The sequence below is a fragment of the Elephantulus edwardii genome, unplaced genomic scaffold (assembly GCF_000299155.1).
Source record: "Elephantulus edwardii isolate Elephantulus edwardi_28Jun2011 unplaced genomic scaffold, EleEdw1.0 scaffold00017, whole genome shotgun sequence".
Classification (NCBI taxonomy): Eukaryota; Metazoa; Chordata; class Mammalia; order Macroscelidea; family Macroscelididae; genus Elephantulus; species Elephantulus edwardii.
In genome coordinates, this window is record NW_006399767.1 from 20,417,903 (window position 1) to 20,434,207 (window position 16,305).

Below are 16,305 nucleotides of genomic sequence, written 5' to 3' on the forward strand. Positions count from 1 at the left end.
TTCCACAATCAGCCCCCGGCCTAGTTTTCACAGCTGATATTGAGCTTCTCCAGCGGTTCCTTCCACAGATGTAGTCGATCTGATTCCTATGCCTACCATCAGGTGAAATCCATGTGTATAACCTGTGTTTGTGTCTCTTATAAAATGTATTTGCAATGAATAAGTCATTGATTTTACGTAGGTACTGCAAATTAAGGGACAAAAGATGAACTGTAATAAATAGTGATGAGGCTATTAATTACATGTAGATAGGGGGAAAGGAGTCCTCACGAGGGTTAAGTGTTTGGCTGCTAACCAAAAGGTTGGCTGTTCAAACCAACATGGAAGCTCCATGGGAGAAAGGCCTGAGGACTCTATTTCCACAAAAAAGTGCAACAGTGAATGACTGGAAACCCTAAGTCTCTGTAAACTTTCATTAAAATTAATAAAAAAAATATCAGATAAGAAAATTTTATGGAGTGGTTCTATTCTGTCACCTGGGCCAGCAGGTATCAAAAAAATCGACCTGAGAGTATATCACAGAAACATAATCGAAATAGGAAATAGAATCTTTTGTTTACAACATACACAAAAAGAAATTTCAGACGGACCAAACAATCACAAGAGAAAGGCAAAACTCTGAAACTTTTTAAAAGAAAATATATGTTACTGTCTTTATGATCCCAGGATGAGGGAGGATTGAAAATAAGACCATAAAGGAAATAAAAGGTGAAATTAATTTCATTAAAATTAAGAACTTCTACACATAAATGGCATCATAAAGTAACGGGGAGGGGGGGAATAAGAGAGTATATTCTTGGTTTGCATCCAGATTATAAAATGGATACCTAAGACCAAATCAAAAAACAACCTTTTTTTTTTTAAAAAGGAGGAAAGATATAAACAGCAATTTTCAGAAGAGAACATGAAAAAAATCTCTCTAGGACTCAAGGATATGCAAATTAAAGCCATAGAAAGATATTTCATACACTTCAGATTAGCAGCAATTAAAGTCTGGAAAACACAAGCTATTGGTTGTACTGTTAAGCAAAGGACACTCTCATTTACTGTTGCTGAGAGGGCAAACTGGTATGACCCCCCTTTGCAGAGAAACTTAGTATAATAAACTTGAAAATGCATGTGGTATTCAGACGGGCAATTTCACTGCTAGATGTATGTCCACCAGAAACTCCTGCACTTACAAGGGGTTTTAGGTAACAGTGTTCATTATAGCAAGGTTTGTAATAAAGAGAAAAGGAAATACTTCAAAAGTTCATTAAAAGAATAAGTGACATATTTTAATATATCATAACTTAGTGTATGTCACACAATAATGACCTAGAGCTACCTGAATCCACATGAACAAATGAAAAAAAGATTGCAAATATGTCAGGCAAAAAAAAAAAAAAAAGGCAACTTGCGGAAAAACATCTATATTATCAATGATACAATGACATTAAAAATGCAAAACCATGTTATAATCTTTTATGGAGATTTACACACGTACAAAAGCAAAAAAGAAATTCATGGGGATCAGAAGTGTCACACTGGAGGATTACCTCTGGTGGGGCTGGGGAGAGGAGAGAGATCAATGATTCTCTGTATCCCTGTTCTAAGGCTATGCTTAACTTCTCAGACTTCACAGTGCACGGGTCACTGCATTTTTTAGTGTCTGACATGTTACAATAACCGATGAGACTATTCATTGAGCTAATGCATTACTGAGACTTGATTCTGGGGTGCAAATGGTTCACTGAATCTCCACTAACTGAAAGGTCCTGGTTTGTCTTTATTCACAGGTGCCTCAGAAGAAAAGTCTGGTGTTCTACTCCCAAAAAATCCCTATGGAGTGTATTTCTACTCTGACCCACACGGGGCACCAGGATTTGGAGTCAGTGCCATGGAAACTGCTGTTGCTTACTGTGCCCAGGACTGCGCCACGTGCCCTGGGGGGTGACAGAGGCTTCCACTGCTCATGTCACACTGCTGGCTAGTGCCCCAGGGTCCTGAGCTTAAAAACCGTTACTACCCTACTAGCACAGAGAAAGGGGCAAGAACCTAGCACGCGGTTCCTCAGCTCCTGGTTAGGTTAGACAGATAAAAAAAATTCTTCTACTGGGGCTGACAATCACTCAGGAGAGCAGAATCTCTGAGATCTTCTCTAAAATCCTTCTCAATTCCTGATTATTTATGTTGCACATCTACAATGCAGAGGCGTTCCTGGGATTTTCAGTAATCCTACCATCCACTGTTAAGGTGTAGGGGTGTGTATCTGTGTGTGTCTGCCATATCTGATGCACATATTAATTTACTGGAGATTAGACTAAATATACCATGATGTGTTCTGTGTTTTAAACTTCTTATTTTATGGCCGGGCTCTCTTAGAGGTCTCAAGGGGAGAAAGTGGCCAGCCTCGGTAGCTTTGGTGTGGTGCGAAGACCTCCTTCTCTATCTGAGGGACAGATGGACAGTTAGCGAGCAGCAGTTCCCTCCCAATGCCCAGCCCCTTACCTGAAGCCGAGGAGGATGGCTGAGGCAATGACCAGAGCAGAGAAGGAGAGTGCGTAGCCCACCGTGTAGATGACGTAAAGGGACAGGAGCTGCTCCTCCAGGGGGCTCTGTGCACACAGGGGACATGTGTACGTGTACACAGGGCAGCCCATGGTCCCCTCTCCCCACCCTTCTCTCCGTGGGATTGGGATCCAGGACTCAGAAAGAGTAGGCAATGGTGATAGTCCTGGGGATTTTGAGAGCCAAAGAGGTGAGCACACCACATTTGCCCTGAAAGTATGGGTCGCAAATCCCCCAGAGGCAAGAGATGCGTGAGATGACCACAGATGGGTCCAGCAGAAGCCCAGGGCCCGTGCAATCCCTCCCTGCATGCAATTCGCCTTCCCTACTCACTCTCTCTCCTCGCTTGGACTCCTCGCACTCCGACAGGTCCCTCCAGGGCAGGCTAGAGTTGTCCTTGTGCAGCCAAAGGCCCTCAGCTGTACAGAAGCGATACACATGGCCCTGCAGCACTGGGGGTGGGGACCAGGAAGCTGAGTCTGGGTTGCGTGGGACAGCCCACCCAGTCGCCAGATGCCCACCATTCCTTCTCAGAACTGACCCTCTGCGCTAGTAATACTCTCAAGCACCCAAAAATACACATATACTTGCACCCTGCCTGTACCATATGCCCTACTGGCCTAAAAACAGGAAGGACATCACCAATTGGAGGCAGTGGCTTGTGCCCAGCCTCACCCTCAGCCTTTCTTCTCAGGCATCCTAAGATGCATATGCTGATTTCATTCACTGAAATTAGACAAGTCTAGCCCATTTCCAGGTCTCTCTCTGCCTCTAGCCTTAAATCACACTGCTGACAAGGTCTGGCACTGGCCAGCAGGAGCCCTGCCAGCCCCACCGCCATCTGATGCCATTTTTTATTTTATTTCCAGGACTCAGGACCCATCTCCCTGCCACAGTGTTCTACCTCAAGACAGAACAGACCTGGGGAACAAAGCTGGCACTGAGAAAGGAAGAAAGGGGGTTCCTTGTCTGAAGGGAGGCATGACTGTGCCGTCAAGGAGCCTCAGTGTGAGGGCAAGAGATACAGCCCTACCCTCAGAGACTCTCGGTCTAAGAGGAAACAGTCCTATCCACAGAGGGCCCTAATGTGAGAGGAGAGTTATAGTCCTGTCCTCAGGGAGCCCCAGTCTGCAGGGAGACAGGGCTGTGCTCAAGGAGCCTCAGTCTGAAGGGAGATATATCCCTGCCCTCAGGGAGCCCCAGTGTGAGGGGAGACACCGCCCTGACCTCAGGGAGCTCCAGTCTGAGGGGAAGACATCGCCCTGCCTTTGGGAGCCCCCGTCTTATGGGGGTTACTCAGTCTGCACCCTGAGGCATCCTGAGTTCAAAGGGAAAGTTACAGTCCTAGGCTTCAGCGAATCAAGATTCTTACTGAAAATAAGAATATGCCCTTAAAAAGGAATACCGAGAATACAAATGAACACACATGAAATGCAGGCTGAGCAGAGTGAAGAATGGGTTGCCTGGGGTACTCATCCACACCTCATCAGACTGTCTACTAAGGTAGCCCCCAGCCACACCCCACTTTCATCCACCCAGGGAGGCAGTTGGCTGTTGGCCCCAGGTTTTATGTGAGGCAGAGAGAGGGAATAAAGTGCTGAACTGCGTCTGGGAGGAAACGCCTCATTGCCTCCCTGAAGGAGAACTCGGGCGGACAACAGGGTCAGCAGAACTGGACAAGATGGGGGCGGGGGGAGGACCCAGGGAACAAGGCTGGAAGTTGGAGCAAAGAATGAATTTGGCTTGATGCTTTTGAAGGCCAGTGTCTCAGCTGTAGAAGGAAGGTATGAGGGAGAATGAAGAGCCCGCCAAGGTCCAGGTAGTGGTGGCAATTGGGAGTTTCCAGTTGAGGGGTAGCAGTAAGAACTATAACTCAGTGGTGAGAAGATGCTCATTAACACATACATACCAGTGCCAAGGCCCATGCCTCAAGGACCCAGGAGGGGCAGCAACCGTCTAGAATAGGGGCTCTATTTTCCAGACCCTAGAGCTGAGGTGCCACCCACCCCTGTTAGGAGACAGGCAGAGCTCGATTGCAGGACCCAGTGACAGCTTGATTTTCTCCAGCACCCCTCACTATTAACCCTGGCCTTCACTACTCAGCTCAGCCTTCCAGCAACTTCTGCTCCTTGCCTTCTCCCTTTCACAGACAAATCACTGAGGACTGAACTATGTTCCAGTGCACGTGGAAGTTGGACAAGGAATAAAGAAGACTGAAGAACAATTGATGCCTTTGAACTGTGGTGTTGGAGAAGAGTACCGAATACACCGCGGACTGCCAAGAGAACAAACAGATCTGTCTTGAAAGAAAAGTATCTAGTGTGCTCCTTGGAGACAAGGATGGTGAGCCTTTGTTCCACTTACTTTGCGCATATTATTAGGACGAGCCAGTCTCTTGAGAAGGACAGCATGTTTGGAAAAGTAGAGGGTCAGTGAAGGAGAGGAAGGCTCTCAATGAGAGAAATGAATACAGTGGCTGCACGGATGGGTTGAAGCAAAGCTAGTTGGTGGGATTAGGGTTAGGGATGTGTCCTGTCTCCATACCTTTTCAACTTGTATGCAGAACAGATTATCTGAGAGGCTGGGCTCTATGAGAAGAAATGTGGGGTCAAGATTGGTGGAAGATCTATCAACAATCTGCGTTATGCAGATGACACAACCCTGCTCGCTGAAACTGAGGAGGACCTGAAGCGCTTGCTGCAGAGGGTCAAGGACTGCAGCCTTCAGTATGGACTGAGGCTCAATGTCAAGAAGACAAAGGTTCTCACCACTGGACCAATTGGCAGCATCAGGATGGATGGTGAAGAGATTGAGATTGTTAACAACTTTAGTTTGCTTGGCTCCACACTCAACACTCTTGGCACCAGTAGTCAGGAAATAAAAAACAAAACAAAACATATTGCAATGGGAAAGTCTGCTGTTAGGGACCTCTCCAAAGTACTGAAGAGCAACAGTGTCACTCTGGAGACTAAGGTGTGTCTGATACAGGCCATCGTCTTTGCAATCACTTGTTACACATCAGAAAGTTGGACAATAACTAGGAAGAATAGAAGGAGAATTGATGCCTTTGAGCTGTGGTGCTGGAGAAGAGTATTGAATGTACCATGGATTGCCAAGAAAACAAACAGATTCATCCTGGAGAGGGTTAAACCAGGTTGCTCCTTGGAGGCAAGGATTCTGGGGCTATGTCTGACATACTTTGGACATGTTGTAAGGAGGGAGAGGTCCTTGGAGAGGGACATCATGCTTGGTAGGGTGGAGGGACAGCGCAGGAGGGGAAGACCCTCTATGAGGTGGATTGATTCAGTGACTGGGGTAATAGGGATGGGTGTGTCAGAGGCAATGAGATTGGCACAGGATAGAGCAGGGTTTAGGGCTGTTGTACACAGGGTCACTATGAGTCACAAGTGACTCGACGGTACATAACAACAACAGTTGGTGGGGATGGTGCAGCATCAGACAAGGTTCCCATCTGCTGTACATGACCTCTATGAGTAGGAGCCGACTTGATGCAGTTCAAACTCATCCGCTGCTTCGCAGAAAGAAGATGCACACTCCCCTCCCCTGTGATTTACTGCCTCTGAAAACCCCTTGGAGGGTCAGCTGTGAGTTGGTTCTGACTCCACAGTACACAAGATAACAATCATAACAAGCTATGTTGAAGCCTTAAGCCTTGTGACCTTGCTTGGAAACAGGTTGTCTTTGAAGGTGTGGCCAGTTATCCTGGGGTAAGGTGGATCCTACCTGGGATTATCATGGGCTAAGGTGGATCCTACCATCTTGAAGTGTCTTATAAAAGGGAAAAATCAGACACGGAGGCAGAGATACCTCCAGGGAAGATGCCTAGGAAAGACAGCTACAGGCCAAGAAAGGCCAAAACATACCTGGGAATGCCAACAGGCCTGGAGTTACCTCAAGATCCTGGAAGAAATAGAAGGCTCTGGCCCTAGAGAGAACCGAGAGCATACAGCTTTGCTGAAGCCCTGAATTCAGACTCCTTGCCTTCTGAGCTGAGAGACAATAAGGTTCTGTTCTTTAAAACCACCCACTCTGGGTGTCAGGAAATTAATACACAAACTCTGAGTCAGGCCCCTTTCCAGGAAACAAATGTTAGCAGGTTACCAGGGTGAATTAATTTGCATACAGCTTTATTTCTTCTGGAAGAACCAGGATTTTAAAGGGAGCCTGACCTAGGAAAGAAACAAATCCTGAAAATCTAACTGTGAGACTTCCACTGTGAGGACAGGTGGGAGGTCCTGTCTCAGGGCCCCCCTGGTTCATCTGTGCACAAACTCAGACACACAGAAGCAGAGAAGGGGTGGTACATGGTTCGGTTTTAGCATCTTTGAAGGTCTGCTGTGGCTTTCATTGTCTATCTTATCTGCTGTGTAGATGCCTCAAGTTCTTCTTCAGGGGTCAGGTCTTCTGATGAGAGGCAATATCTCTCTTTGACTGGAGATACCCCACAGCAGTGGCCTGAGAGCTGGGCTGAGACCATGGGGAAAAAGGACAGATGTCAGGGCCTCCTCTCATGACACACTTTGATGGGAGGAAAGAGGATAACAGGGCGAGGAAATTGCCAAACCCCAAAACCAAACCCACCAAATTGTTTCCGTATCATAGCCGCCTCCCAGTGGGCTTCTGAGGGTGTAAATTTCCGCAGGAGACTGTTCATCCGTCTTCCTCACAACAGCTGGTGGATTCTAGCCACTGACCTTATGCTAACATCACACCACAACACAGTACATCTCCAGAGCTCTTTGGTGAAGCCTCAGGTCTGGTAAGTTCAGACCATCTAATTCACAACAGACCCAGGACTCAGACCTCAGGGATGTGACACTAGTGGGCTTGGCATAGACTTTAAAGAACAAAATAAAAACCATTTGCTGTTGCGTAGATTCGGGGTCTTGGAAGCCACCTGTGTGTGTGAGGAGAACTGCTCATCATTAGATCTTTAGATCTTCAAGAAGTAGATCACCAGATCTTCTCTCAGATGTACCTCTAGCTGGGTTTGAACCACCCACCTTTTGGTTAGTTTGTTGTTGTTATGTGCCGTTGTGTTGCTTGTGACTCATAGTGATCATAGTACAAAGTTCTGAACCCTGCTCTATCTTGAACCAATTTCATTATCTCTGACACATCCACCCTCATTACCCCAGTCAATGAGTCAGTCCATCTCATCCAGGGTCTTCCTCTCTTGCTCTGTCCCTCCACCCTTCCAAGCACAATATCCTTCTCCAAGGACTCGTCTCTTCCGGCAACATGCCCAAAGTATGTCAGACGGAGCTTCAAAATCCTTGCCTCCAAGGAGTAGCCTGGTATCACTCTCTCTAGGATGGATCTGTTTGCTTAGCAGTCTATGGTACATATACTCTTCTCCAGCACCACAACTCAAAGGCATCGAATCCTCTTCTATCATCCTTAGTCACTGTCCAGCTCTCTGATGCATAACAAGTAATTAATTGTAAAGACTATGGTCTGGACAAGATGCACCTTAGTCTCCAGACTGACATCATTGCTCTTCAATACCCTGGAGAGGTCCCTGACAGCAGATTTTACCAATACAATTAGCCTTTTAATTTTCTGGCCAACAGTGTTCATTGTGGAGCCAAGCAAACTAAAGATGTTAACAATCTCAGTCTCTTCACCGTCTATCATGATACAGCCAATTGGCTCAGATGTGAGAATCTTTGTTTTCTTGATGTTGAGCTTCAAGTGTTTGATTGTTTGAGTCCCCCAGCAACTCCTGACACAGTAACTGCTGGCTCCCTCCCTCCACGCCCCTTACATGCCCTCTCTGTTGGCTGAAACTTCACGATTGGTTCCTGAGCACTTGCTGTATGAATAACACCTGTGAACATTATTAACCCCAGTACACAAAAGGCAAAGTCAACCCCAGAGATGTCACTGAGAAGGTACATGGGCCATAGAATGCACCAGGAGCCACCTGTCAGAGGGGTGACACCAAAGTGACTATAATTTTTTTGCTTCATTAGTAATGTATACTTTTTATAAAAATATATGCATAAATAGCTATTAACTATCTGTATTAAGTGGTTTCCCCTTTCCATTTTTGTGTTTTGGTAAACTCAACAAAATTCCTCATCACTGGACTGGTGGGCAGCATCACGATGGATGGAGAAAAGATCAAAACTATCAACGACTTCATCTTACTTAGAGCCACTATCAACACGCTGGGTATCAGCTGTCAGGAGATCAGGAGACATACTGCCCTGGGTAAGTCTGTAGTCAAGGACCTCTCCAAATTATTGAGGAGCAATGATGTAAGTTTGGGGACTAAGGTGCACCTGATTCAGTCACTTGCTATGCATCTAAGAGCTAGACCATGAATAAGGATGACAGGAGAATTATTGATGCCTTTGAACTGTGGTGGAGGAAGAGTGCCAAGTATCCCATAGACTTGCCAAAAGAACAAACAAATATGTTTTGGATAAAGTGCAGCCAGAGTGCTCCTTAGAGGCAAAGATGATAAAGCTTAATCTCACATACTTTGGGCATATTGCTAGGAGAGGTTATTCTTTGGAGAACAATATCACTCTTGGGATAGCGAAGGACTGGAAGAACCTTAACAAGGTGAATTTACACGGTGACTGTAGCAATCAATGAGGGGTTCAGAGATTGTAGGGATGGCACAGGGTAGGACAGGGTTCAGATCTGTTCTTTATAGGGTCGCTATGAATTGTACTTGACTCAACAGCACCTAACAACATTATTTATGTTGAGAGGGGTTTATTTTCCTTTCTTTTTTGGTAAACTTAACTTACTATATACCTACATACAAAGCTAAATGTCTATTTTCATTTACTTTTCAAATCTTCTAACCCACACTGCAGTCTGAGCTGTCCTGAGTATCCAATTACAATGCTACTTCCAACCAGGTGGTTTCACCTGCACAAGCTACAAGCCCACACTGTTGGGGAGGTGATGCCACTGGTTAACATCATCTTGTTATTGTTACTGATTGCCTTTGAGCCAAGCACAACTCATAGTGACCCTATGAACAAAAGGCCTGAAGCCCCTCTACAACATTTTACAGAGGAACAAAACTGGGCCTCTGAGAGACCAAGTGACCTTCTTAAGATGATCTAGCTAGGAAGTGGCAGAGCCAGGGTTCAAGCCCCTGCATCTCCAGGGGTTAAACATCAAAGTCTGATGCTATCAGTTCCAATGGCCATGTGTCATTTCTCCTGTGTGCTTGGGTTTCCAGACACTCAGTCCCCTCCCAGCCTGCACTGACTTCCTGGGTGTTCTCTTTAGGGCCAGCTTTGAGAGAGGCAGGCTGACAATGTGGTATGTGCCTTCTTGCCACAGTGCCAAGGGATCACTGTGGTCCTGAGAAGCTTCATAAGCCTGGGTATTCTATCAATTATTCTTTATTAGAATCCTCCAATATTAAAAGCCATGGCTGGTTCTTGGCTGGGTCTATGGTCCCCAGGCACCCATCCTGGCAAGTTTCAGAGTCTCTTCTGACATCCATTTTCGGTCTGTGCTTGTTTTCTTGTCTTTTTAATAACCTTTTGCCTTCTTTATATATGGTGTCCTTGACGTCTTCCCACAACTCATCTGGTCTTTGGTCACTACTATTCAACGTGCCAACCAGTTCTTGAGATGATCTCTGAATTCAGGTGAGAGATATTCAAGGTTACAATATCACATTCATAGACTTGTTTTCATTGTCTTCTGTTTCAACTTGAACTTGCTTATGAGACAGTGATTTGCTCCGTAGTCATCCCAGCTGTTCTCTGACCAGCCCTTCAATCTGTAATTTCTTTTTAATTTCAGTTATCATTCCAGGTAACCATATTTTACAAATCCCATCTATTTTGGTTTCTCTTTTTTAGCCATAACTGAACCAGTCTGGACAGGCTTGAAGCCCTGGCTTCAAATGAAATGAATGAATGAAAATCCAACAATTCTGTAAACCTTCGTTAAAAATCACAGTATTAAAAAGTAATATTGAACATCTCTATCATCTCTTTGCACAAATGTAGTTCATTAGATTCCTGTGTATCTCGGTGAGGACCACACTTTATGTTGTTGAAGAGGTTGTGGGATTTTTATTTCTTTTTTTTCAGGGTTATATTCCAGTCATTTGGCTCTAATGCCAATGTTCTTTTTTTTAAAAAAATATTTTATTAATTTTAATTAATGTTTACAGAGATTTTGGATTTGCATTTTTTTCCCTGCCCCACCTCCCCTGCAGTTCCCTCTTCTCTTTGAAAAGAAAAAGAAAAATTCTTTAATTGTTATACAATCCCTCCCCCCACCTCTCCACCCCCTGAGTACACACCACTATGCAACCTTCATTCTGGACTCTTGTCACAACCACAATACCCTATCATAAATCACTTTTAAACAGTTCTCTCCCTCATCTGTTTCAATGCAATATATATAATTTATCCAATTTTTCTCAGTTTCACCCCAACCCTGATGTCAGTTTCGTTCTACAACAGCGGCATTATGCAGTATTTGTCCTTTTGTGACTGAGATATTTCACTCAGCATAATGTCCTCCAGGCTCACACATTTTAAATAATATTGCATGAGTTCCTTGTTTTTTCAATGCAGAGTAGTATTTCATTGTGTGAATATACCACAGCTTCTCTATCCATTCATTTGTTGATGAGCACTTGGGTTGTTTCCAAGTCTTTGCTATTGCAAACAAAGCCACGATAAACATGGGTGTGCATATATCTGCCTGGGTGGCAGGTATGGTATATTCTTTAGGGTATATTCCCAGTGGAGGAATTGCTGGGTCAAATGGTATTTCTACTTGCAACTTTTTGAGAAAGCACCATACAGCCTTCCATAGTGGCTGCACCATTTTATACTCCCATCAACAGTGAATAAGGGTTCCAGTTTCTCTGCAATCTCGCCAGCATTTGATGTTTGCTGTTATGTTAAATTTTGCTCTTCTTCTGGGGTGAGATGATATCTCATAGCTGTTTTGTGAAGAGGTATTTTTAATGCAGAGGTAGTTTCAAAGTGTAGGCTGTTGGGTCTCTAGCACTGTTTCTATCATTAATACCGGTATTCTCCAACTTTATTTGGTTCTAACTTTTGCGTTCCATTTGTCAATTATCAACACATCTCAACTGTTTAGTCAATTTCAGAATGCAGCAGTTGGTAAAAATCTTCAGTTTCTGCCTATTTGACATCCGTGTTTGGGGCATAAATCTGAATAATAGTCACACCACCTGGCCTTCATTGAAGGCATCCACCACTGACAGCTTTGTACCTCAGGATCTGTCTTGCTGTGTTCTTTTTCATAATGAATGTGATACCATTCTGCTCTGGTTTGTTATTCCGAGCATTGTAAATCATATAACTGTCTGATGATTCAAAATGGTCAATACTAGTCAGTTTCCTCTCACAAACGTCCAAGATATCGATCATCATTCATTTTTTACACCTTCCAATGTTCCTAGATCCATCATTTTGTACAGTTCGCATTTTAACTACCTGTGACTGTTTGCTGCAGTTTCTTCTCATTTTGAGTCTCGAATCTTTCCTCCATCCCTTTCATTAAGGTTGATTGTGCCTTAGGTTATGTTTCAATTTAGATGTCTAGGATTCTCTGGTTTGGCAACGATGATGCAGTCACTCTCTTGACGAGATCGGACACGACAATAGAATGTAATCACTTTCACAGTGAGATTTACTATAAGCAGTCAATCAGGTGAAGGGGAATTTCCTCTGGATTGCTGTAAAGTGCCGTCGAGTCAACTACGACTCATAGTGACCCTATGAACCCTACCCTATCTTGATCTACTCTAACAAACTCAAGCCCACCACCAATACAGTCACTATTTCAGTGCAGCTCATTGAGGGTCTTCCACTCCTTCATTGACCCTCCACCTTTTCAGGCATGATGCCCTTTACCGAGGACCGACCCCTTCTAACAGCATGCCCAAAGTATGTGAGATTTTTCACAATCCTTGTCTCCAAGGAGCAACCTGGAAGCATCTTTTCCAAAACATATCTGTTTATCCTTTTGACAGTCCCTGGGATATTCAGCACTATTTTTCAATACCCCAACTCAAAGGCATCTTTTCTTTTTTCTGTCACCCTTCTTCATTGTCCAACTTTCAGGTGCATAGCAAATAATTGAGAAGATCATAGTTTGGATCTAAGTCTTCAAAGTACACCTTAGTCTTCAAACTGACATCATTGCTCTTCAGCTCTTTGAAAAGCTTCCTTACAATAGATTTTCCCAATGCAATAAGCCTTTTAGTGTGGTCTCCATCAAATATATATAGACATCTGGCAAAACTCTCTTTTCTTCTTCTTCTTCTTCTTTTTGTGTGTGTGTGTGTGTGTGTGTGTGCTCAAATCAGATCTGACTGGTATAGGAGGAGATTGCCCCTACTTCTTCCACATCTGGCGGATACGAACCGCTCACCTCTGGGATTGTAGTGCAGTTCCTTGCCACTAGGCCACTAGAGCTCGCCTGGCAAAACTCTCTTACTTTATACTTGATCCTACTTCTGGCTTGTCACCATTTGACCTCCTGTTCTTTGGACTTGAGCCAGTTTGTCTGCTGATCTTTGACTTGTCAGACTTAGAAGCCAGCATCCTTCTTTCTGACCTGTTGAGATTTGGACTCCTCAACCCCTGCAGCTAAATAAGTCAGGAGAAGCTTCCAGCCTGACATCTGATCTTCAGACTTGGCACTTGCCACCCTCTCTTAGGATGTGCACCATTTCCTCGTAACAAATCAGTTTCTCTCTCTGTCTCAGTCTCTTTCAGCTTCCTTTTATAAAATCTAGTCTAAGACACCTGCCTAGCTAGGGTACCCCTGCTGGCATCTGAAATACTAGTAGCACGGATTCCAGCACCACAGCCATAGGCAAGCCGCCACAGGACGACACACTGCCAGAGGAGGGTTGGTCTGGCGCAAGCGGAGCTGGTAAATCACAGCTGGGGGGCTGGCTTAGGTCTTGTCAACATGGGGAGGTGGCCGAGTGCCAGAAGGCCCAGGGATATTTTATTAAGTCAGACCCTGGTGCTGGAAATAAAACTCCCAATTAAACATTTCCCCTCCCGGAAACCGCCGCGGCGCCTGTAATCAAGCTAACAGCCGCCCTTCCACGTGGACGTGGACACTCAGGGCAGTGAAGAGCCGCTCATGAATCCATTATCCATTAGTTCCTGCACCCTGGCAACCGGGATGCATGGCAAGGTGACGTGCCTGGTGCATCGTAAGCCTTCAATATTTGGCCACAACAGAGGCACTGCTGGCCCCCCACCCCTGATTTCTCTCAGGGGCACTTCCTCCCTCCGGCTGAACTGGAGCTGAGGACACCATTCAACCAGAGAACTCCTCTGGGTCCCCCCTTCCCCTTGGCAACCTGGCCTGTGGTTATGGCTCCCAGCTCAGCCTGTCTCAGGGGAGGCACATGTCAGGGTTTCCAAGAATTGTGAGTGACAGGTGATTGTAAACGCATTTTATGACTCTCATATAATTAGAACTAAGCTAACAAACAGGTAGGGATCAGGAGGGGGTGCAGCTAATGAGGCTGGGATGATTTGTAAGAGCACATCAGCTGCTTGTGCGTAAAACAAGGCTTCTGAAGGGCCCTCTGGCAGCCAACAAGCTCTCTGAAGCCACTCAAACCTCCTCTGGAAGTTTTGTTTACACTTACGCATCTTTCCTTTCTTGACTTATCTGCTCCAGCCCTCTTGACATAATTCTGAGTTGAGAAGTCAGAATTCCTTGAGTTGGTTAGAGGCTCTGGGACATTGTGTAGAGCAGGCCTAAGGCCCGGTCTCATTTCCAAGCCGTGCCTGGTGGTCCCGTCCACTGAAAGGCCTCCTTCTCCACCTGCCTGTCCTTCCAGGCCTGTCACCTTGCCCTAGGAGCCATCCTGGTGTCACACCAGAGGCAGAAGAGCTGGCTGTGACCTCCTTTTACCACAGACCTAGGACATCATTATGGTTCCCATTTTACAGATGGGGGAAAATGAGACCAGGGAAGGTGAAGTAAGCTTCTCAAAGTTTCACAGTTCGTTGAGGGCAGAACAGGAGTTAACATTTCATGACCTATCATTTCACAAGGACTTCTTAGGCTGTTGGCCCACTCAGCACTTATGGGGTGGTGGGGTCTCCTTTTACCCAACACACACACACACACACACACACACACACACACACAGCCAGACACCTCCCTAAAATCACCTTGGCATCCCTAGCTCTCTAGCGTGTGGACCCTCTATAGTTAAGGTTTGAATTCCATTCTTTCTCTAGTCTCTCCCACATCTGCCTGGCTCTGCATCACAGAAGGCTGACCTTTGTGGATGGTACCATTTGGATTCTCCCCTATTGGAAGGACCTCTGTGCATCTGAAAGTCAGTCAATGAATGAATCAGGGTGGCAGAAAAAGAAGATGCCCTTGAGCTGTGTTTGGAGAAGAGTACTGAGGATCCCACGGACGGCCAAAAGAACAAGTCAGTCTTGCTTTGGAAGAAATGTAATCTTAGAGACAAGAATGGTGAAACGTCATCTCACACACTCTGGGTGTGATGCCAGGAGGGGCCAGTCCTTGGAAAAAAGACTTCACGCTGGGATGATCAGAGAAAGAGAGGAAGACCCTCAATGAGAAGGGCTGACGCAGTGACTATACCAAGGAGCTCGAGCGTGCCAGAGATCACGAAGCGGCACAGAACAGGGCAAGGTTCCGATCTGTGGCCGCGATGAGGTGTAGTCAACTTGACGGCACCTAACAACCTCGACTGCTAACCGAAAGGTCTGAGCCCACCCGCTCTGTGGAAAAAGAGGGATTCTGTGTCTATAACGATTTACAGCCTTGGAAACTCAAGAGGGCAGTTCCCCTCTGTCCTACGGGAGGCAGGGGCTAGGAGTCACAATCAACTCTATGGCCATGGGGTGTTCTTAAAGGGGAACCCTCTATTGGGTTTGGCCAATGATAGGTACCAAGAGGTGACAGGAAGGGGAGAGAAGAATGAAATTGGGGGGCTTTGTCCTCTTCTCTCACGCTGCCTTAGTTCTGAGGTGACTCCTTCAGTGGCCAGTCTTGCTGAGTGGGCTCCATCAGATCTCAGCTCTTGTAGGGGTCCCCTTAACCGTGTTCCTGCCCCTCACTTCTCAGGCCTGTGGACAGTAAGGTTTAACACTATTACCGTTCCTGGGTACTTTATGTTTCTGGCTGCTTGAGTCTGTCTGGTCTCTCTAAGTGCACCATGATTAAATTCTTCAAACCCTTAGCTGATGTGCTCCTCCTCCTCAGGATACACTGAAGCATCTCCACAGTCTGTCCTCTTGACCAGACCCAGAGAGCTGCAGACTGTCCCCATCTGCTCCCAAATGCCAAGGCTGAGAGAGGTGGCAGTTACATTGCTGGGGCTCGTGGTGGGTGTCTCTGTGGGTCCTTAACTCAGGGAGTAGGAGAGGGAGTGAGCGTCGGTGATTCTGAGTGTCAAAAAGGGAGTAAATTAGCTGGGTGAGCCGGGCGGGGGGTGGGGTGTGGAGGCTGGCAGGGGGCCTGTGCAGTGGCCGTTATCTTCATAGAGAAAGCAATAAAACCATGTTCACTCATAAACGGGCACCACGAGGACCTATTTCCTGCTCAAATAAAATTAAAGGTGATGGATGGAGCTGCAGGCTGCAGGCAGAGCTGGGGGCGGCTTAGTGCTGAGTGATGGGCCCTGTCCCGCGCCTGGCTCCCTGGGGTCTAGAGCCTGTAGAGGTTGCTGAGCACCGGTCCCAAACCACTGGG

The 16,305-nt window shown here is 45.9% G+C and overlaps 1 protein-coding gene across 1 annotated transcript in view; it reads right to left on the reverse strand.

Annotated features, from left to right (window-relative positions):
• The window catches only part of GLP1R (glucagon-like peptide 1 receptor), a 54,204-nt gene that overhangs the window by 21,970 nt on the left and 15,929 nt on the right, over positions 1-16,305 (reverse strand). Inside the window, exons 4-5 of the mRNA XM_006882020.1 lie at positions 2,884-3,002; positions 2,491-2,597 (exon numbers count right to left, since the gene is read on the reverse strand). Coding sequence (XP_006882082.1) covers positions 2,491-2,597; positions 2,884-3,002 — 226 coding nt within the window. The remainder of the gene's footprint in view (positions 1-2,490; positions 2,598-2,883; positions 3,003-16,305) is intronic.